At 38.8% G+C, this 24,086-nt stretch overlaps 1 protein-coding gene across 1 annotated transcript in view; it reads right to left on the bottom strand.

Moving 5' to 3' along the window:
• The window catches only part of PPP1R12B (protein phosphatase 1 regulatory subunit 12B), a 184,912-nt gene that overhangs the window by 82,756 nt on the left and 78,070 nt on the right, over nucleotides 1-24,086 (bottom strand). The window contains 6 exon segments of the mRNA XM_042461553.1: nucleotides 7,462-7,646; nucleotides 8,392-8,574; nucleotides 11,846-11,971; nucleotides 15,528-15,610; nucleotides 16,263-16,463; nucleotides 21,597-21,709. Coding sequence (XP_042317487.1) covers nucleotides 7,462-7,646; nucleotides 8,392-8,574; nucleotides 11,846-11,971; nucleotides 15,528-15,610; nucleotides 16,263-16,463; nucleotides 21,597-21,709 — 891 coding nt within the window.

A 24,086-nucleotide genomic window follows, 5' to 3' on the forward strand; every position in this document is an offset into this window, starting at 1 on the left:
ATTTGTGTTTCAGTACAGTATAAATAAGGATTAAATAACTGAATACAAAGTTTCACTGATAATGTTCATACATGTGAAAAGCAAAATGAAGCACCTGAAATGTCAGATTTTTATAAGCATTTATAGAAGGAACTTCAAACAACATTATCCAACAACATTCAAAGTTTTAATACACTGCAAACACAAAGAAGAATGAAAGAGATCAAGCGACTAGCTCAAGTGTGCTATAACCTCCTTGAAGCAGTTGTTTTAACAGCTCATGTATCTCGCTCTTAAGAATACTGTACATCCGACAATTTGGAAATGTAATTTTGTTTCACCTTGAATATATTTTTGATCCAAAAGTATATGGACCTTACAATCACAAGGAAAGTAATAGGAAAAGTACAACAAACAAATCAACTCTGAATCTAATCTGATTTACAAGTATAGTTAACCACTACATAAATAAGAAACCTCTCCAGACTGATGTTTTTTAGCTGTGTTGATTTCATTTTCCAAATAACCAAGCATGTTTTGCCCACCAGCATAGCCATTTTATTGGACTGTGTTATTTTAGATACTGAGGTGAATAAACAGCATGACTGCACATAAACATTTTGTAAAATTATTCACATTTGTTATGTAGAGGAATTAGATCAAGCAGTTATTTGGACTCAAGATTTATCTGAATCAGAAGGAATCTAAATAAGCACTGAAAATAGTCTTTCTGTCTCAGCTGTGCTCCACTTTTTTCATTAAGGCTCCCTCACCCTAGTCAGCAAGGATAGTCATACCAACTATTATTTCTACCATATCTAATAAGCTAGAATCACCACAGAAGGTCTCACCTGCCTGAACAGTCTGGGTCAGAAACTCAAAACCTTCTTTCCGTCCTAAGAATTTGCTTTCCAGTTCAAACAAGTCAGTACTGATAAAGTCTGAAACAGGGGTAAAACAATTTCATCCTGAAATTATATAAAATTCAGTTTATTACTATGCACAATTATATTTTAAAATTTCAGGCCTGAAGCATTTCACAAATGATCGAATATGAACGTAAGAACAACCTTGTTGAAACATACATCTATTCCAGCAATCTGTTCTCACAGTGCCCAAACAGATGCCTGCAGGACACTCACAAGCACAACACTCTTACTACTAGATCCAAGTCAAACAAGGGATACAGAGTATTATAAACTTTTAAAAACAGGTGTAAAGAATTTTTAAATCTCCATCCATGAACATTTAAAACAAAACAGCAAGTTGTCTGCTGCCACCCTGTGGAATTAAAACATCTTGAAGGGCCCACATTCTTATAAATTATTACACTTGTGAATTTTCCAATTCAGTTATAGAATGCTGTTATATATTACAGACATTTAGTCTCTAAATTTGTTTTGTTTCACTAAACTGAATGCTAAAAAACAGAACAAAACTCCATTCAGACTATTCCCTTCACAGCACAATCCATCAACAACCAATGAGCCTAAAAACATTTAACAAAATCATCTATTAATCAGCAATGAAAATCTACACAAAGAACAGAATGCTAAGGGTACACTTAAAGATGTTCATGTATCAACTTAAAACCAAAATCAGCAAGCACATTAGTTAACATTTTATGAGACAAGAACTAAATAAAATGCAGACAGTAAGACAGGCAGTTTTACCTAATGTGTCAGCCATCATGTACTCCTAAGACATTCCCAAGACAAAGTCATTTTCTAGGGCATTTCCCTTAGCTATCATCACAACGAAAGCCTAGAAGTCTTTATGAAGTCAAAAAGACTGCCAATCCACCTTCACAGATTTTTTTTTCACTCAGAAAAAAAAATGTTGCACTCTGCACCAGGGAAAGAGCCCACCTTGAACGTCTCCTGCATTTCTGTCCAGGAGCTGAAACCCTTGCACACACACATACTGTACCTGCCCAATTACTTCACAGGAAGAATGGCTTTCATCAGTAACACAAAAGTCTGCACCCTGACCTCTTGCACATAAAAATGCAGCCTGTGTCTGATAAAGTGACAGCAACCTTTCCTCTTCCGAACATGGAAAATCAAGCAGCAGGCAGAATTCCTGCCCCTTTTACATCATCGCACAAGCACTAGAAGCTCTTTTTATACAAGGACAACTTTATCGCAAAGAGATTAACTACAAAGGCATGGCTGATAAGTGCTTTCAGCAGCAGGTATTGGATGACTGCGTGCTTCTTTAAGTGTGTGAAGGCCTTTGCTGTCCTTTCCTAACAGCACACTAAGTATGTAACATAGAGGAGAAAGTGACCCCTTGTCCTATACAGACAATACTTTAAATACTCTATTCATGCAGGAATCTGGGCAAAGGAGATGCTGCACTCTAAAATCCTTTTTGATCAGAGACAGGACAAGCAATAGTGGTAAATCAGTACAAACATTATTATAAAGAGATCTAAAATTTTCAGTTTTACTGTTTGTAAAGCTTAACAACTATTACACTACCTCCTAACTGTAACAAGAAACATTTTATCTTCTACACCATCAGCATCCCATAGAAGCCCAGGAACTGAACTATGCAATCTATTCTACCATCAGTAACAACATCAGCACATTTGAGATACACAAGGAAGTACACACGCTATTTTAAGAAGGCTTGGTTTATTATTTGTCATATGTTTTTACCCTACTCTGCAGCCAAAAAAACCTTGTCAAGGTGGTTTACAAAAATCAATAATATTAAGACAGACCCAGCAATCAGGCTTACAATCTGAAAGATCCTATACAAATGGAAAATATTGTAGGAGGAAAGAAAAAAAACCACCCATGCATTAGTGCTTAGTTAAAGCACACTCGTCCCTCCACATTCGCTGGGGTTAGGGGCACAGGACCCCTGTGAATATGGGAAAACCACAAATAACAAAAACACTATCCTTTTACCTGAGAGAGCATCTCTCCAGGAATCTTTAGGTCCTCCAGTATAATTCTGTGGTCATCTGCTAGACATTGACCATAGAGCTGCGCTGGAGGAGCTGCATATGCCTAGTGGGGTGTTCTCTCTAGGCATCTCTAGGTCGTTCAGTGAGACTTTTGGTTAAAGTTGACCATACAGATGCACTGGATGACCTAGATATTCCTCAAGAGAACATATTAATAAAATCTGTGAATAATCAAATCTGCAAATGTCAAAGCTGTAAAGATGGAGGGACGAGTGTATAACATTTTTAAAGTGAGATGGAATGGTCCTCCTGATGTCTGTTTTCTGCTGCTCCAGAGAATAGGACCCGGAGCAATGGATTGAAACTACTGGAAAAGATATTCCATCTCAACATTAGGAAGACCTTCATGACAGTAAGAGCTGTTTGACAGTTGAACGCGCTCTCTCGGAGCATAGTGGAGTCTTCTTCAGAGGTTTTTAAACAGAGGCTGGATGGACATCTGTTGGAAGTGTTTTCATTGTGTATTCTTAAATAGCAGGGAGTTGGACTGAATGGTCCTTGCTGTCTCTTCCAATTCTATGTTGTGACTGGACTGCAACTCCTATCACTCACCAGCACTGTCTATGCTGAGTAGGGTTGACCTGGGGCTACAATCTGATAAGATGTGGAGGGCCACATGTTGCCTACACCCACTTTTAAGTTTTTTTCTGAAAACCCAATGTGTCAAATATAACATTTGTTTAATGCTTTCAGAAAGTTATTTTCCTTTGTTGTAATTTCTACTTCAAATAAACATGAATTGAACCATAATCTGGAAAGCATAGTGCAAAAATTAAATGAAGTGAGGAAAAACTGGGCTGTGTCAGGCAGGCACTAAGGAAGAGGGTAAGCAAGGTAAGTTAAAGAAACAACATGGAGAGACTCACAAATGCTTGTATCAAAATTAGGGAACCAAAAGCAGATTCCTGGCTAGGCCCAGACAATACAAATGATTTTGAACAGTACAATATACCAAAATAAACTTACTAGATAAAGTAACTCTACAGCGTATATCCCATATGTGGCAATATGTCAATCTAGTATGAATCTGATTTCATGCTACCTTTCATTCTTTTCTATTGAGAAAATATCCTCTACTGCTAAGAAGCTTAAGTCATGACAAACCTTGGTTAAAGTAGCCTGTTTAACAGAGTAAGTCAGAGAAGTATAAACTCTATAAAATACTTACTGAAGAACTCCTAGCAAAGTCCAGATAAGCTATAAAGTCAGTAAGAATTTTGTACTGTACCTAGGACAACATTTTAACTTCAGTTAAGAATCACTGCCCACAGATGCTACTCTTTGCCTATCCAATTGGACAAACTGGATTTAAATCTACAGTGCTATATAAATAAAGTATAATAATAATAATAATAATAATAATAATAATAATAATAATAATAATGTCTTCATGAATGAAAGGGGGGAAATGCAGCTCTCCAGAAAAGCAGAGAATTCATCCTTTCTCCACCCCATACCTTTTTAAAAAGAGAGGCACAGTACAACTGTTTGGTTAGCAAATTTCATTATACACATTCCTCCACAAAACTCTGCATAAACTGGAAGAGAAAATTGGAAGAGAATTTCTTCCTCTTCTTAAACTAAAGCAAACCCACTCTGTTACCCATCTATTTCTCTCCTTTAATTCATCCTATACAAACATGCTACCAATCTTTTGCCACTTCCACAATTTCCCCATACAGTATATACCTCCTGCCCCCTCTTGTTCTATGCCATGTTCCTCCTTCATGCCACCCATTTCTGGATACTTCTTATTTTTCTGGGCTCGTAAATGCACTTTGCATGAGAGAAGACCACGGTTTCATTATTTGTCCACCACAAGTGGAACAAACCATCTCTTTTTACAAAAAGAAAAGTAAAAGACTAAATCTACCCAGAAGGACATATGTTTAATCTTACAACTATGATTCTAATATTACCGGGATTTATGCACAATATATAACAAATGCATTTGCAGCCTCCATGTAATACACAATGCAGAAACAATCTTCCAACAGTAGGTAGTGCTGAGAGCATAGAGCGCCACTAAACAGATATTTCAGAAGCAGCTTTCAAAGATTAAGCACAATATTCACAGTGAAACACTGTATACTTGAACTGGTTGCCGTAAATATGCACTGCCTAGAAAACAAATACTTATTTCTTGTGTTCCTGTTTTAATAAACCATAACTACAGTATTTTCTGGCGCATTAGACTACTTTTTAACCCAGAAAAATAATCTCAAAAGTCAGGTGTCGTCTTATACACCAGGTGTCGTCTTATAGGGCAGGTGCGGAAGCACTGCCCTTTCGTAACCCTAGTGCGTGGCGAACACGCACTAAACTGCCGGTCTGTAACCGGCCAGTGATCCATATAGGCCAGGGACTTGGTATATTATAAATATCCCAGAACCACAGTACTACACATTTTTACAGAACACAACACACAGAAGTCACAGTCAGATTTGTTAATCTCAACTTTTGATTCACAATAGTTGATTTTACATAGAAAATTTGCCTACACAATCATTTCTGCATTTTGTTAAATCAGAGACATTTTCAGAGTAGATTTGTAACCTATTATTTCAGTTATTGTGTTTAGTATGTATATTGAACAAACAATGGCAAAGTCAAGAAAGTCTTTGTGCATGGGCTAGAAATATGCATATCCAAACTGCTAAGAGAGCACAAACAAGATGTTAGCAGATTCAGTATGACACTGATAAAATACAGCAAGGTAATTTAAGGCAAAACAATATACATCAGTAAACAAGTGAACATGCTGTTAACTGCCAGGCTTCTATGGCTGATGTTGTAAACAAGAGTGAAGCATGATGGTGAGTTCCATTTAAATATATGTAGTCTTCTATAGCAGATAGGCTATTAGTTGAATTTAGACTTTTAATTTTAGATTTTATTCATGATAGAACTTGAGTTTATTCTTAGTCTCACTTCACATATTATCACAACTCTTAGGTGCCAGTTCACTTTTGTTCAGTTCTACACTGCTTTGGTAATGTCTGTAAGAATAAACCAGCTTGACTGAATGAAATAACATGCATGGTCATGGGATTTCTCCACCTGCTTGTTAGTGTAGCAGTATAGTATTGGATCACATGGAAGCAGCTCCCACATACTGTTGAACAGTGTCAATCAGGCCGGAATAGGAGGTTGTGCACAGATGGGGCTTTGGATTCTTGTATTTAAGGCATACTACATGCAGGGAATTGACTCAGTAATGAATCAATCTGTTACTGATATTAAGTTTGCAAACCAGCATCCTTCTGAAGCGAAAGACATTCCAAACAGCTCTCTCTTCCCAAACCCAGCAATGCATTTCAGTTTTAATCCAGTAGCTTCAAATAGGCAAGCTGAGGCTGCCTGTTATGGAGGCATCTTAATGATCTAATATTACGCTGAGAGTTTATGTTGTTGTTGCTAAGAGAAACCTGCAGCTTTGGGAGCAGTGAATTAGATGAATGCACTATTGTAACAGCTGCCATTAAATGCTGAAAGCCCACACTGTGATATCTGGCAAATGCCTACCATCTTCCGTTTGAAGCTACCTGGCTTCCACTCAGTAGTCTTCCAACTAGGTGATGTACATTTCTCAGAATCCAGTTTAAAATCCCAACTGATCACAATTTAAATATAAAGAAATATTACTCATTTAAAAATGAGATGGCAGGAATAGAGCTAAGTCACCAGTGAATCCAAAAATAAAACATTGATTTGTAATTCTGAAGTCAACTGCAATTCCCTCCAATTCCCACAGAACAGTGCACCAGGTATATAACAAACAACTTGTTATCCATAAAAGCAACTTTAAAATTCTAAAAGCCCCATGACAAAAGTAACATGCTTCAGTAGAATCGGATCAGTGTAAAACTGCAGAAAATTTCAACAACCTCTTTCAGTGAAATACCTGTGAATCATGGCATTCTTAAAACATTCTACACAGCTTAACTGAGAAAAAAATCTAATGCTTTGTTATTCAAATGAAAATGCTAATATTCATGAAATGATATGCTTTGAAAGCCAAAAAGGAATAGGTGAATCATAAACATGCTCCTATATTTTCATCATGTTTTTGCATGAAATACGTATAAGTAAGGGGAGAAACCTCTTAAGTGTGAATCTTATATGAACAAATAGTCACAAAGTGAATCCAAATCAAAAACAGTCACTGGGAGACTTCAGCAGCAATATATTTGAAGTAAATGCCAAAGGCAGAAAAAATTTAATGCATGAATGCACCATCTCAAGTAGTTTATATGAATATTGTGAAGTTCAGCAGAGGTACTTTTTTTATATTCAAAGGTGTTTGCAACATAGCTCAGCCCACACAGTACTCTGGTTATACTGAACAATCTGATCACTTTATAGGAATGTGCATGAAAGACTAAATTGAAGAAAGTTTCTTAGCCATTGGTAATGCAAATTGAAAGATTGTCAGGGGCTGTGTGAATTAGTGGACTGGGTTACAGGCACAGCTCATAACAGTATCACCAAAAAGCTTACTAACCTTCTTCGATCCCTGGCATCACCAGCAGAGGACTCTGTTCCAGTCAGTGAGTTAAAATTGGCAGTTGTAACACCATTGGCACTACTCGGTACAGTGAGATTTGTTATGACACTTAAAGGAATGCTAGAAGAGACGCTCTCTGTGCTCTTCTCTACAGTAGAGTCTGTTTGTTGCCTGTAAGGCGTTCTGAAAAATAGAAAACAGTGTCTCAGACACAATTTTAAAGTGCTTTTCAAGTGCGTGTGTATGTTGGGGGGGGGGGGGGGGAATGGGAAACAAAATAAGTTGATTCCGAAACCTTTATCATTTAAAGTGTGAAAGTACAGCTTGTTCTCAGTGAAGGTATCTCTGTGATGAAGATGGCTTAGTGCAGATGTGAGCAACCTCTAGCCAACCAGATGTCCTCCTGGAACCTCCAGTTCCCATCAGTTCCACCCTGAATGTCCAATCATCAGGGATTATAGGAGTCCTGAAACAGCTGGAGGGCCACATGTTTCCCACCACTAGGTTAGAATCTCAGTGGGATCAGCCAAAAAAGTAAAATACTGCCTCTATGAAACAGGTGGCTATTCTGAAAGTTAATGGCATGATGTAAGGGAGATTATGAAAAAGCATGAAGGGTCAAAATATTTCTGTAATACAGATTAAGAGCATAAAGAATCAGTCTTTATTGGTCTGTGTGTTCTACATTTCTCTCCATAATGCTCAAGAAACTACTTAAAAGATACATGGTTGAGCGCTCTAGTTTTTAAAAACCAACACGATAGAGCATTCATAAATGAGACAGCTATTCTTTAGAGTGAATATTTTATCAACTACCAGCAGAACCCATTGGAAAGAAGTTTCTGAAACAAATGTCATTTCAAAGAGAATCACTGCTTTGACACCACAACTAAACCCTCTTCAGTGGAATCTGCATATGAACCCTTACCTGGTATACTGGCGGGCTGATGCTGTAGTGTTAGAACTGACAGATGTGGGGCAAGAGGCAAGCTGCCACTCTGTGCCCAATGAGGTAGATGAATCAAGGATAGTGGGTGAGGTAGCAGAAGATGCATTACGATTGGCTGAAATGTAGGGACTGGTGAGGTCACTACTTCTACCAAATGAAGAACTGTAAAACAGCAGAAAATCGCTTTCTTCAGAGAAGAACTAAAATATTGCTGTAGACCAACAGAAGGTCTTATTTAATTGCTAAGAAAATGTTTACTAGAAAAATGAAAGCAGTGGAAACTAGAAATGAGTCTTGTTAAGGAATCCAGTTTGGACTCATGTACTGTTGTAATTTCCCATGCTAAATCAAATCAAAAAGATATTAAATCAAATCTGAAGAGGTAGAAGTAAGAGAAATAGTAAGAGAAGAAGCAGGAAAATGAAAACATGAGCTGAATATGCTGTATTTAGAGCAACTTGCTCCCAGGTAAAAGAACAGAATGAAAGAGTCCAGGACAAGAAGAAATGGTCAGAAATATTCAAACGGAGAAATAGTTAAAAGCAGCCCTTGAAAGAAGAAAGACAAAAAAAAAAAAAGCCTGTATGAAAGTGTGCAGGCACAGGCAAAAGAATTTAACTAACTTCAATTAAAATTCATTTTAAAAACAGATATGCATCATCCTTCAAAAGTGTTGATGGATGATAAAACTCACCAACTAGCAAAATACAAGGAATACTTGACATTATTGTCAAGCTGAAGATCTATACTAGCATTTACTGCTTTTTCATATTGTACTATGTTTACATAATTATATTTGGTAACTGATGTAAATGTCTAAACGGCTGTTCCCATAGCCAATAAATTATACTAAAAAACCTATACATCTTTGTTTTGTCGCCATTTTACTTAAAAATAATAAGGAATGTAGGATTCTGAAAGCAGGCTCAAGGATAAAATCAAAGTGTGACCCATAGGCAAGTTATTCATTTAGACGAAGTCCTCTGATTAACTGTAAACCAAGTCTGAAACAATCCAGGAATCTGGAGTAAGGCAATGCATTCAAAGGAACAAAGGAACACTTCCCAAAAGCTGTCATAAATGTCTCCTCATGAAGAGCCAACCTATGCAACAAGTCTCTATGTGCTTATGATAAATGTTTAAATATAACTTTGGCAAGCTTTCTGAGGAAAATGAAAAACACTATTTAACTGATTAAAGGATGTTTATCCTATGGAGAGGTATGAATAGACTGATATGTCAACTGGTTTTAACAAGTGTTAGAATTGCTAAGATAATACAACTAGGAACTACCTGAAGATCGTATATACCAGCACATTCCATTAAATTAAGGCATGACCCACGGTGATAACAAATGTTATGGCCATGTTTTGGGAGTATTATATGAAGGATGAGACTGTCACTGGAATATTGGAATCAGTTTATTAGATTAACAATGCATATGGACAACAAACATGTTGATTATACTAGGGGCATAATATTAGCTAGATTTCACATGCCAATTATTATCAATGGTCATAGATGAATTTCTATAGAATTTCCAAAACAGGATACCTGCAAAGAGGCTATTTTAGGTTCAAAATTGCTCCTTTTGCTGAAAAGTCAAGCAAAATTTTATTTATTAATCCAATCAATACTTTAGACATTCCAATGGTTCAATTCAAAATCAAGGGATATGACTTAACGTAACTGAAATGCAGCTGGTAAAAAACAGTCTCAAGTCCCAGTGCTTTTGGGATGCAAGTACAATTTTATATTTCACCGAAACATTACTATGTTGTTTTCACAAGATCTGGGAGCAGCCACACTGCTTACTACATCTCATGATTTGGGCAAACTACACATAATCTGAGTCATGAAATCTAATTGCTGAAAGAGCCATATAAAGCACTGTATGCAATTAGAAACAGCAGCAGCTACTTCTATTCACAAGACCATCCAAATGGCTGCTCCCGTGGAATTGGTATGGGTAACTAACACCAAGACAGTGAAACAATCTTATTGGAAACAAAATTAATGTCAGAAAAATAATAAACAGAAGTAGTAAAACATTTATAAACAATACTGAAGTGTTATAAACAATACTGAAATGTTTGAAAATTCTAACCAAAAATTTAAACGTATTATAAGCATGGGCCAGTGTGACATAGTGGTTTGAGCATTGAACTAGGATACTGGGAGACCAGGGTTCAAATCCTGGCTCAGCCATGGAAACCCATTGGGTGACCTTGGGCAAGTCACACTCTCTCAGCCTCAGAGGATGGTAACGGTAACGGCAACCTCCCCTCTAAAGAAACCTGGCAGAAAACCCTATGATAGGTTTGCCTTAGGTTTGCCATAGGTTGAAACTACTGTACTTGAAGGCAAACAACAATAAATTATAAGCATGGATATGTGAACTCTAATTTTTCCCCTTTCAAAACTATGATTTGAGATTAATGCAAATGCATGAATTGTCTATTCTAATGTACATTTTACATCTAAACCACTAAAAACCACCATAAGATCGAAATGCATTTGACAGACTTATCAATTATTCTTTTTACCCGTTATTTGAAACATTCTTCTCTATGCTAGTACACTGGTACCCCGGGATACGAATGCGCCGCGTTACGAAATTTCCGGGTTACGAAAAAAATGTATTTAAAAAAACTGTTCCGGGTTACGAATGTTTTTTCGGGTTACGAAAAAAAATTTGGTGCTTTTCGGCGCTATTTCACACCAAATCGCGGCTTTTCCCCATTAGCGCCTATGGGTTTTTCGGCTTACGAAGCCTTTCGGGTTACGAAAGCGGCGGCGGAACGAATTATTTTCGTAACCCGGGGGAGCCCTGTACTCAAACACAATTAGCTAGATTATAAAAAAAAAGTCTGGTCAACAATGATTTGTTGATTTAAATAACTAGTCTGTTTTGTTTATTTGTATTTGCAAACACTTTGGTATTGTTTGGTTCAAATAAATGATAATGTTTATATACAACAGTATTTTGTGTATTTCCTCTCTTCATCTTTGGCCATTAAACACACAAAAATTTTTTGATAACCTAGCTTGAAAAACATGCCTTAAGGATCCATAATTTCTGCTGGTTTAGAAAAGATGCTTTTCTTACATGAATATCATTTCTCCATGTAGGAAATTCTCAGATAATCAGTTTAATCTATTTCAAATATATATATATATATATTTTAAAAGGAGTCTTTTGGAACAGACTGCTAACAGTTTATTTCACCATAAGCTTTCATGGACTATAGCTCACTTTCGATGCATCTAATTATGCCCCAGGGTGCCTTTCTTTCTTTCTTTCTTTTTCTTTTCTTTTTCTTCCTGTAGAAAATTAATGACAAGTAAAAATTGCTTCCTAATGGGAGTCTTATCCTTTGTGTAGGTTTTAGGCATTGCCTTCTATTCTTCTTCTCCAAGAGCTTTGACTCACCTTTTCATGTATGTAGATACATAGGTGGAAGGTGCATTAGTTGCAGGAGATTCCTTTCCCCTTGGCTCCTCTCTCCATTGTTGCCGGCTATAAGGACCACTTCGTACCAAGTTAGCAGCAGATTCTCTAAAAAGGCAAGTTCAGGGCAGAGGGAATGAGACCATAAATGGAAATCTGTTTAGAGAAGTTTTCTATATATTGATAAACTACAATCAATAATAGTTACACAGATTAATAAAATATAGATTATAATAATATAATAATAAAATTTTATTTCTATACCGCTATTCCAGCGATCACAGCAGTGTACATCAAAGAGTAAGACAATTAAAACATCAGCATGACAATAATACAAAGTTAACAATTAAGAACAGTAAAAACTAACAACACCCTATACAAGTGGCTGTGTAGAATGGAATACAGTGGTACCCCGGGTTACGAAATTAATTCGTTCCGCCGCCGCTTTCGTAACCTGAAATACTTCGCAAGCCGAAAAACCCATAGGCGCTAATGGGGAAAAGTCACGATTTCGTGTGAAATAGCGCCGAAAAGCACCAAAAAATTTTTCGTAACCCGAAAAAACCTTCGTAACCCGGAACAGTTTTTTTAAATGGATTTTTTTCGTAACCCGGAAATTTCGTAAGGCGGCGCATTCGTATCCCGGGGTACCACTGTACACAAAAACATTGTCAAGCGGAAGAGAATGACCACAAGGTTCACGGGGGGAAAGCCTGGCGGAACAAAAAAGTCTTCAAGTTCTTCTTGAAAGCATCAAGAGAGGTGGAAGTATGGAGCTCATTGGGGAGGGAGTTCCAGAGCTGAGGGGCTGAAATAGAGAAAGCCCTCTGAGCTGATACATATCGAGCGTCTGGAACTCTTAAAAGATGTCTTTCACCCGACCTGAGAGTGCGGGGTGGATTGTATGGGGAGAGGCGATCCTCCAAGTACCCTGGACCCAAGCCATTTAGGGCTTTATAGGTGATAACCAACACCTTGTATTCGGCCCGGAAGCGAATAGGCAGCCAATGGAGATCTTTTAGGACTGGTGTTATATGGCTGGCCCTGGAACATCCAGTAACCAGCCGAGCAGCCATATTCTGCACTAATTGAAGCTTCCAGGTTTGGTACAAGGGTTGCTCCATGTAAAGCGCATTACAGAAATCTAATCGAGAGGTTACCAGAGCATGTACAACAGATTAGTCTGTCGTGAACCAGAATTCAGACTAAAAAGGAGTTCTGAACTGCCTCAGTGGCCCTACGACATGTCAAGTATCAAGATGCTCGTCAACAAGCTACTACAGTCTGCTCGTGCTTTACGCGGGGGATCCGTTCCAGACCCCCTGCATAAAGCAAAAAGCGTGTATGCTCAATTCCATTGGATAGAATGGGGTTTGGGCTCACTGCACGGCTGTGTGCACACCAGAGCTGTGCACTATTGTTTTTATTGCTGGGCAGCTTCAGCGTAAACTGAAAGCTGTCTATAATGAGCTTGTGTATGGTGCAGGCTCACAGTCAGCACAGCACTACTTAAAGGGCAATACATGCTTTCTATGGGAAAGTTTAAGGTTAAATCAATTTCAAAAAAACATTGAAAATATAATTTTTGTTGTAGTTATCCACCCTAGAGTCAATTTCGACCCATGGCAACCCTGTAGATGGGACATCTCCAAGATTCTCTGTCCTCCACTGATCTGCTCATTTCCTGTAAATTTATACCCACGGCCTCCTTTATAGAGTCCATCCAACTAGCATGCAGCCTTCCTCTCTTTCTGCTTCCCTCCACCTTTCCAAGCATTATCATATTTTTCCAATGAGTCATGCCTTCTCATGATATGTTCAAAATACAATAGCCTCAATTTAGTCATCTTGGCTGCCAGAGAGATTTCTGGTTTGATCTGTTCTAGCACTCATTTGTTTGACTTCTTGGCTGCCCATGGCATCCTCAGCAATCTTCTCCAGCACCACATTTCAAATGAATTTATTTTCTTCCAGTCCACTTTATTTTCTTCCAGTCCACATGATATATAATGCTCCAGGTCAAACAGCCTAAATACCCAGAAGGCATCAGATGCTGTCTGATCTTGGAAGCTAAGCAGGATCAGGCCTGGTTAGTCCTTGGAAAGTAGACTGAGCAGGAATACCAGGAGTTATAGCTTATAGTTCGAAGAAAGCAATAGGAAACTACATCTGAGTTTCTGAGTTACCTAAGAAAACTCTATGAAATTAATGGCATTATCATAACTTAACAAGCAATTTGAAAGTACATACAGTCAGGCCCAAACATTTGCTGGTTTTCCTATTGCAGATCTGATGATTCACAGATTAAATTAATATGTTCTCTCTAAGAATCTCTAGGTCTTCCAGCATGGCTGTATGGTCAATTTCTACTGCAGGTTAGATTGCTAAGGAGAAATCACCATGGAGGACATAAGAGATTCCTACAGAGAACATTTCTAAGAATTGTTAGGTTCTCCAGGGCAATTCTATGGTCAACCTCTGGTATAAAATAAAATTGCAGGTAAAAAAAAAGCATTAATGATTTGTATTTATATTTATGGTTTATATGAATTTATATTCATGGTTTTTCCACTTTAGTTGAGGGTTGCACCTAAACCTCACAAATGTGGGAGGTCCAGCTGTACTTTATTTTTGATAGAGCTAGTGTGGTATAGCTGTTTGGAGTCCTGGACTAGGATTCAAACCCCTACTTGGCCATGGAAACTCACTGGATGACCTTGGGGAAATCATACTCTGTCAGCCTCAGATGAAAGCAATGGCGCCCTTTGAAAAAACATGACAAGAAAACACCATGGCAGGTTGGCCTTACGATCATCATAAACTGAAAACTATTTGAAGACAAAGAAAAAATGACAAGGCCGGAGTACAAAATATGCAACACATAAATTGGAAATGAACTGAAGGCAAACAAGAAGGAAAAAGGAAAAAGCAACATGGGATATACAGTAAATGAAATAAAACATGTATGTGAGAGTCAGGGTGACTCAGCAGAAGCCAATTGAGAACCACACAGGTGTAAATGGTAATACAATTAACAAGTCCTGAATGCCAAGGACAAGAAATGTAAAGTGGATAATTGGACACACCTGACAATTGTTAAGTGGTCAAGGCTGAGATGATGAAATCATTAATTGTAGGATGAATCAAGAGAACCAATGAGAATGGTGTACACGCCTACTGGGTGGAAACAGACAACAGTGGGTGGTACCATGCATTGACTATAATAATGACTATGCATCCCAATGTATTTTGTGGGTTGTAGAGTGGGTAGTAGTAGTGGATAGTGAGGAGTAGAGTATTGTTGTGTTGGATAGTTTTGGAGCTGTATATAGTAGAATAAAGTAGATCTTTTATATAAGACTACTGAGTTGTCTGGTGTCTTGGGTGAAGCTACAAGAACCAGCTGGATCCTGAAGAAGGGTGAAGACTTCTGTGGAAGCAAGAGTGAGAAGGCTTGGAGAGTTTGTCGGGGTCTTCAGCCTATTCTCTGTAACTCTTGCTAAGCTATAACCACTGGCCAAAACTGGTGCACAACCAGGTGGTGAGTTCAAGCCAGAGGTGAAGAGCTACAACTCCCATCATCCCTGACAGTGAGAAACTCTTGAGAAGATTCAAATCATGAATATTCATCCCTAAAAGTTGTGTCACACATGCAAAGTCTTACCGGTTCTCCTTTTCTTCTATGTCACCAGTACTGTTTAATCTTCGAGGAGCTATTGAAGCAAAATAAACTTTGTTGTCCTGGTCCTGCTGAAATAAAGGAAAAATCAAAATGAAGATATTACTGATGGTGACATTTTCAGTCAAAAATTCTGGTAACCCCATAAGACATCTAGTTCCTGAACTAAGAAAAGTTCTTCTCTAGTGCTTTTGTTCTATGATGTTTATCACAGGCAATTTTGTTTTTATTCACCATGATTGAAATTTTACTTTTCTTCATACAAATCATAATACTTTGTCACTTCCCTCCAGCTTTAACTATTGTGATCGTGACTACAGTATGGAATACTGATGAACAATTGTTTCAGATAACAGGTATCTAAAGGCTGATTCTAAGGCCATGATATATTATCAGGGATGACAGATGGAAAAGCTTCCTTTTTCAGGGACAGTGTATTCATATACTAGTGCCCTGACAACAAGGAAAACTATTGCCACCACAGCTCACATGAGCATCTCAAAAGCCTTTGGCTGGCCACTGTCAGAAGCAGGATTGAATCTTGGCATGATTCAGTCTCTTATGTTGTCATTTTGAGGTCAAGATATAGTATAGACATTGGGATTAATTAACCAAATACAAAAAACAAAAACCTTGCTTTTAAAAAAGAGGACACATTAATTAGCACTGCACAAGCCTCTAAGCCACACATTTCTAGCTAAGACAAAGATCACTCCACACCTTCTCTTTGTTGTCTAATAGTGCAGAAATCCTAGGGGTTGATGAGGAGCGATAGATTGAGCTGCCCTTCTCCTTCAATGTGTCACAAGGAATACTGCTTTCACTAAGTGTGTTTTGGCTACTAGTTTTTCGCAGGCTTAGTCTCCATGATGAAGGAGATTCATCCTTTTGCTCTTCAGACTTGCTGAGTAATGGTGTAAACTGCAAAAGGGAAAGAAGGTGATGAGGAAGAGTTAGGGGTATCGCACAAAAACTAAACTCCCTAATGGTTTTGCCACTCCAATAACCTATAGTTTAAAATCATTACAAGTATACAACATTAAAAAAAATTCAGACTACATAACAGATAACAGTGTTAAAATGTACATCCTTCCGAGGTCGCTAAAATGAAAACCCAGTTTGTTGGGGACAATTAGCTTACACATTGTAAACTGCTTAAGGAGTGCTTAAGCGCACTGATAAGCAGTATAGAAATGTACTTGCTATTGCGATCAGTTACTTAAAGTGAAAATGCGCATTACTCTATCCTTCTAGTTATTCTGTATTTCCTATTAGATGCTTATTTGTATGAATACTCCTTTTAAAATTTATAAACATAAAATTGGTTCTGATGTGATGCTGTGATCACTTGTATAAATTCAGCCCAAGCACTGAACATATTTTTTGTCTCAAACACTTATCCCCAAACCTTTTCAAGCTACTGCCCTTTTCGTCTTGGGTGACAACCCTAATGCTCCCCAATGCCTATTTCTTGATATCAGGTCTACTGTTTTTGCAGCAGCCAGCCAATCTGTGGCATCTACCTCAATTGTGCTCAGCTCACCACCGCCTCTGCATCCATTGCCTCATGTGCACATACAGCAGTGTCAGTGGCCCAGGCTTGCTCAAACCGCTTGCTTGGAAGGCTGGCTGACCAGCTGGCTCATTTGCTGCTCCCAAGATGGCCAGGTGCCAAGGAAGCAATGACCAAGAAGCCTCTCACCCATGCCAGCTGCTTGATCAACTGTTCAGTTGCTGCTCCCTTTGCACATGGTTACCCTGGGAGCAGCTGACAAGCAGCTGAGTGAGCAATGACCAGAAACCTCTTGCTCATAGTGGCCAAGAGGCAAAGGCTGGTGCAGGCGAGAAGCTTCTCAGTAGCTATTTGACTGGTTGCTTACTCCCGCTCACTTTGGGAGCTCTTGTGGCAAAGGCTGGCATGGGGGAAGAGGCTTTTTGGCTGCTGCTCTTCACTGCCCCTTTTGCATCTGGTCAACTTGGGAGTATGCTGTCCTCATGCAGCATTAGTAGGCAGGGTGGCAGGATTTCAGAAGCCAAAGGAGCAAGCAGAATCCAATGTCAATCAGTCCAAAGGTCAAGAGCCATAAATCCTATATGCACTATTCACAGAAAGCAAAATCAAGGAACAATCCAGGGTCAAGTTTCATCGTAAATGCAGGCTTCAGAAAGAAATATAGTTGTTTCCAATAACTGTGAGGGGAAAAGCCCACACTTTATAAAGCATGCTGACTCAGCCCCACCCTCCTTGCAATCCATATTTCAGGAGGCTGTTTCCCTGTTGCATCCATGAAGCCTCTCACTTCACCTGTGGGGAGTCTACTCTAGACACCTTTTCCATTCTTGAGGTGTTATCTCTTCTACATCCTCCTCCTATTGATTACTCAAGTAGCTGTCAGACTGAGGTGGAAGAGGGCTCAGCTAAGATAAGTCAGTTTCATCTGCAGTGTCCAAACTTGGGGGGGGGGGAAGCTGCTCGATGGATTGGCTTCATCCTCAGAAGCCAAACTTTCAAGGGACACGACAAGGAGCAGCAACTGAAGAGCTGCCTAAGCTGCAACCAAGAAGCCTTTCACCTGTGCCAGCCTTGTAGCGAAGGCTACTGCAGGCAACAGACTTCTTGACTGCTGCTCAGTGGCTGCTCCCAAGGTGACCAGGTCCAAAGCGAGAAGCATCTCCCTGGCAAGGAAGGACTCTCGATCCTTCTTCACAGAGGCAGAGAAGGCACAGCTGGCTTCCTACTTTTCCCTGTGGTGAGTAAAGACTTTCAATCCAAGAGAGGTGAAGGATTCTTTCAAAGAATTGACCCCAGATATTCCTCCTCTTCCTTCCGCAGAGACGTGCTCTCCCCACTCAGAGACATGCCTTCCTCACTGGCTCCGTTTGTCTTTCATGTGTATCAGTACTTTGACTGAAGGATCCCCTTGACACCCCCTAGTTAAGTCCCCTTCTATCCAGTTTCCACCACTACCAAACAACCATCATTCAAAAGTCTGGTTAAAACTCAGTTAATAATGTATTACATTTGTAAGTCAAAATAAAAAATATATTTAAAAGATTTCTAGAATCTTGGTTTTTCCTAATTACCTTTCTTTTCTTTCTTTCTTTTTCATTTTCCTGATGAATACCCCCACATTACAGTAGGGATAAGCAATTTCTGAGGATCCACTGGATATTTTTACCTTCTCTGAATCTTGGCAGGGAAAACTTCCCCTTCCAACCCTCCAAAACTCGGGGGGGGGGGGGGCCCCGCTGGGGGGGAGGCTCAGGTGGCATGATTCTAATCTTCTCCTGCTCACAAACATCTGTTTCAGGCCAAGAAAAATTTTGAAGGAGTAGGGCTTAAAGGGGCTATTTGGGGGTTAAAACAAACGGGGGGAAACAGTATTTAAATAGTAAATCCCACCTTGGAGCTTGATTTACCATTTAAAACTAAGGGTTCTATTTGGCATTTTTTTTAGCAAGAATGGGGAGGTTTGGGACTACGATGAAGGTCCTGGAAGGACACATAGCATGTGGATGTGTTTTTCTGTATTATTTGGACCCTAGAGGAACCTGTTGCTACCTATAACTGTTGAAAACTGCCCCAAGTCTGTCAATAATCCCTCTTTTTTTACCCCTCCAGCAAAACAGCTATTTCCAAAAAATGTAAGGGGCTGACTGAAATAAATCAAGAAAATGTTGATAGTATCAGAATTACATTCACCCAAACGTCTCAAAGATATAATTTCAAATCAATCACATAGCACTGACCATGTTATTTAAAAGTATGCCTCCAAAGGCATGATACATTGATAATCAGTAACATAATGTTTTAAGACAGAAGGGAGTTAAATTAGAAGTTCTTTCCAAAGACATTTTTCACTTCACTTAGCAAGAAGAAGCTGAGTACTAAATATTTACAAGCTCAATCCCATCATTGTGTAGTATCTTAGTATTCATGGCCCCAACAAGTCTAGGGAAGATTACATAACTTGGGATATCTTTTGTAGTACCTACTGCAGTGCCAAGTGCATTGCAGTTACAACATGCAGAGGAATATAAATACTCTTTGACACAGCCTTGCAGGTCAGCTCGTCTATCATCTTTTCTGATAAACAGAAGACAAAGACCAGTCAGAAATCAAACCTCTCTCTTAAATTTCAAAATTCAAAACAGAGCAAAATTCAGGATTCTTACGAAGGAAAAAAAGGATGTGTTCTTACAATGTGCCTCTCAACCATCATAACCATAACTCAAGTGTGCTCTTCATTTCTTAGAATACAGTTGGGAGACAAGGGGATGGGTAATAAAAACTGGCCCAGTCTATACAATAAAGGAGAAATCTTCATTTATATTAAGATCAAAACCAACATTTTTCATCCTAAAAGGCATAATGCTGCTGATTCATTGCAAGGAGAAACAGTTCTCAAATCATTTCTGGACACAAATGCCTTGAAAGAAAAGTGACAGATGAATATTTTGTAACAATGTAACACCTCATATCCTTATTTATACATACATACAGCACGCCCGCGTCATATGCGGGCGCACTTTATGTGGCTTTCAGCATATGCTGAAAGCCGCACTGCGAGGAAGGGGTGGCGTGTCCCATAGGGGCGCGCCACCCCTTTAAATGGGGCTTGAGCATGGGGAATTTGAATGGGGCTCGAACATACACAGAATTTGCTTTATGCGGGTGAGTCCGGAACGGATCCCCCGCGTAAAGCAAGGGTGCACTGTACTTCCTTTCTTTCACGGAACACCATTAAATCATGTTGGTGACCATTTAGAAAAGGACTACAATGAAAACGGAGGTATAGGGTGAGTTGTGTTTGAGGACTGTAGGGGTATCGCACATGATTTAAAATATTTGGGGAACTTTCTGCATGATTTAGAGGAAAACCACACCCAAACACCATGCTGATTTTTATCTTTTTAACTGAGGATTGAAGGCTTTGCAGGACTGACAAAGAGGATTCAAGGGCTACAAAATGGAGTCTAGAGACTGTACTTCCTCATTTCCAATCTAGTCCATCATGATGTTTCATTCTAACCCACTGTGTGATATGATATTATTAAATTAATATCACAACTTAAATTATTTAAATGATTAACTGTTAAAAACTGAAGGTCTTGTGCAACTATGGACTGCTATCATCAGCTGGCAGAGAATGAAAGGTATGTGCCTGTACATACACATGAATACCCATATAAATATAAACAGTTTGGCTAAACGTTCATGAAACACATTAAGTATAGTATAATATTTGTATAAAAATCTTAAATAAGCATAGTGTCTACTTAGTACAAAATCTTTCTGGCTTTTTGTTATTAATTAGTATACCTTTAGGACAACAGTAAGCCACCATGTCTATTCATGCCTAAACAAACAGAATCAAATACTCTAACTAGCTTTGACTCAGAAATTTCATGCTTGCCTCCTTCTTCAAAGATTGTTGGTTAAGGAATGGCAACTTTCTGGTCAAAAAGAAGTTCCTGACATCCACTGAATTTTAAAAATCTGCTCAGTATGTATTGATAGTTAGCCCAATCCTTTCTGTGTTTATATGGAAGATCCACGGAATTTAATAAAATTTACTCATATATAGTCTGTTTTCATGGGATTATAATCTCAAATCTGTTAATTAAAACCAGAAATTATTCCTTGGGCTTCAGGAAGTCTGTGAAGTGAGTGCAAAAATAATTGCTTGTATTTCCTTCCTGTTACTTTAAATTACTTCTGTCACACTGAAATTAAAGGTAAAATTTTAGTTTTTTCAAATCTTCATGTTATTTTTTCTCATTACAGACTTGCCTATGTAAGAGAAATTAATTTGCACAGAAGTAAAATAACTTGTATGCAAAACCCTTCATGTATATGCTTGTGTGTCTTTTTCTGGTGATGGAGTCCATTTGCTGTTGTTTTGCTGTCAAGTCAGCTTTGGTTTAAGGTGAACCGAATGAGAGACCTCAATGAGCTCAGGTCATCAACAGCCCAGCCCACAACTTGAAAACTCAGGTCCCACAGCTTTCTTCAAATTCTCAAAGGACGGATCTGCGTCATTCTCTACTTACTTTTCTGGCAGGAGCCATAGTAAAAGAGTTATGCTCAGGTGGTGGTACTGTTTCTGTGATGAGCATTCTGGACTGAGGATTGGAATGGTTAGCAACAGACTCGTCCTTTCTTTCTAGAAAATAAGCAAGAAAAAGAAAGATAAAAAAATGTGAATATTTTACTACAATTTTTGATTTATGGCAAAGTGCTCCTGACATTTAAGCTCCGATTTCTTTGATGCATTAAAATCAAAAAGTATGCCTAGTAGGCATAAACATGAAAGAAATTTATATTATACAGTACAAGTCACCTTCCACAGTGTGGGGAAAAAAACATCATCCTAGAAAATCTGTGTGGGATCTACTCAGTAGCACTATATTTCCTAACAGTATTTTGGTAAGAACTGAGTAAGATAAGTTCTGCTGGTTACTGAATTAACTCACTGGAAAAAAATAGAGCTCTTAACCCAACTTTAATAATAATAATAATAATAATAATAATATTTATTTATTTATTTATTTATTTATATCCCGCCACTTCCGATTGAGGATCGAGGCAGGTAACAACAAAGAAAATACAATATACAACAATAAAAAGAACAAGCCCCACAAACCCCTGACCCAACCCTCCCTCCCAACTATAAAATGAAACAGTAAAACATGGTTAAAAAGTACATAACAATACATCAAAATTAAAAAAAAAACTCAAATAATAAAAATAATAAAAGGAGGGGGATTCAATTGGTTCTGGACATTATCAATCGGGGAAGGCCTGCCGGAAGAGAAAGGTTTTTGTCGCCTTTTTGAAAGCCTTGAGCAAAGATAATTGGTGAATCTCTTCCGGCAGGTCATTCCAAGTTTTTGGAGCGGTGACAGAAAAGGACCTCCGGGAGGTCACCGCCAGTCTTGTCTTTCTAGATTGTAAGAGATTTTTCCCAGAGGATCGGAGTGTACGGGAAGGATTGTATGGGAGGAGGCGTTCCTTCAAGTAGACTGGACCCAGGCCATGTAGGGCTTTATAGGTGATAACCAACACCTTGTACTGTGCCCGGAAGCGAATAGGCAGCCAATGTAGTGATTTTAAAATAGGTGTAATATGGTCGAACTTGGATTTTCCGGCGACCAGTCTGGCTGCCATGTTTTGTATCAATTGGAGCTTCTGGATGTGGCACAAAGATTGCCCCATGTAGAGCGCATTGCAGAAATCAAGGCGAGAGGTTACTAGAGCAAGTACGACCGTTTCTAGGTCCCACTGCTCCAGGTAGGGGCGCAACTGGCGTATCAGCCGAAGCTGATAACAGGCACTCCTGGCTGTCGCATCAATCTGAGAAGACAGTTGAAGCGACAAATCCAGGAGCACGCATTCTTTCAGGGGAAGTGTAACCCCATCTAGAACTGGCGAACTTATCTCCACATCCGGATTGGGGTTACCTATCACGAGTACCTCCGTTTTATTTGGATTCAGCTTAAGTCTATTCTCCCTCATCCAATCCATTACCGACTTCAGGCAGTCATTCAGGGGGGAGATGCCCTCCTTGGTCACTGAAACAGCCCGAGACATAGAGAAATAAATTTGGGTGTCATCAGCATACTGATAACACCCTGCCCCATGTCTCCAGATGATCTCACCCAGCGGCTTCATGTAAATGTTAAACAGCATGGGGGACAGAATGGCGCCCTGAGGGACGCCAGATGTCACCTCTCTCGTAGAGGAACAGCTGTCCCCCAGCATCACCATCTGGAATCTGCCTGAGAGGTAGGAACGTAGCCACTGCAAAGCAGATCCAGCGATTCCCAACTCTCTCAGGCATTTCAGAAGGATACCATGGTCTATGGTATCGAAGGCCACTGAGACGTCCAAGAGCACCAACAGGGCCGCACTTCCCCTGTCAATGACAGACAGAGATCATCGACCAAGGCGATCCCTACAAAACTTAGGCCATGAATGATTTTGGTAACAGCTGTTATGACCACGTCAAGAGAATCTCATCTTCACTTTGCAAGTATCATTTTAAATTCTGGAATAAAGTATGATTTATCTTTTAAACCAGTTTTGACTGGACTTCATGTTGAAGAGCATCTGGATCAGGCTTTTAAATACCAGGTACTAGAGGCTAAGTGCTAAGATAATACAGATGCACCTTGCTTTAAGGTGCTTCGCTTTGGAGTGCTTCACTAATAAGGCACTTCTCAGTTACACAATACAGTGCCATTTCATTACCCACACTCAGTCTGCTTACAGCATTTGTGCACTTCATGTCTCAGTATCGTATTTTGGCAATTTTTTTATTTGTTATTTTTACTTTTGGATTTTTTTAGGCCTAATAAAAATAATATTTATTTCTTACCTGCCTCTCCCCATGGATCAAGGCAGGAAACAGCAACAATTTACAAACATCTCTTAAAATACTTCACTTAAAACACACATCAATTTAAAAGGACAAATAATATATACACATATTAAAATAATGCACATCTAAAATTCAACATTTAAAATTCACAGTTTAAAAA

The sequence above is a fragment of the Sceloporus undulatus genome, chromosome 4 (genome assembly GCF_019175285.1).
Source record: "Sceloporus undulatus isolate JIND9_A2432 ecotype Alabama chromosome 4, SceUnd_v1.1, whole genome shotgun sequence".
NCBI classification, from domain to species: Eukaryota; Metazoa; Chordata; class Lepidosauria; order Squamata; family Phrynosomatidae; genus Sceloporus; species Sceloporus undulatus.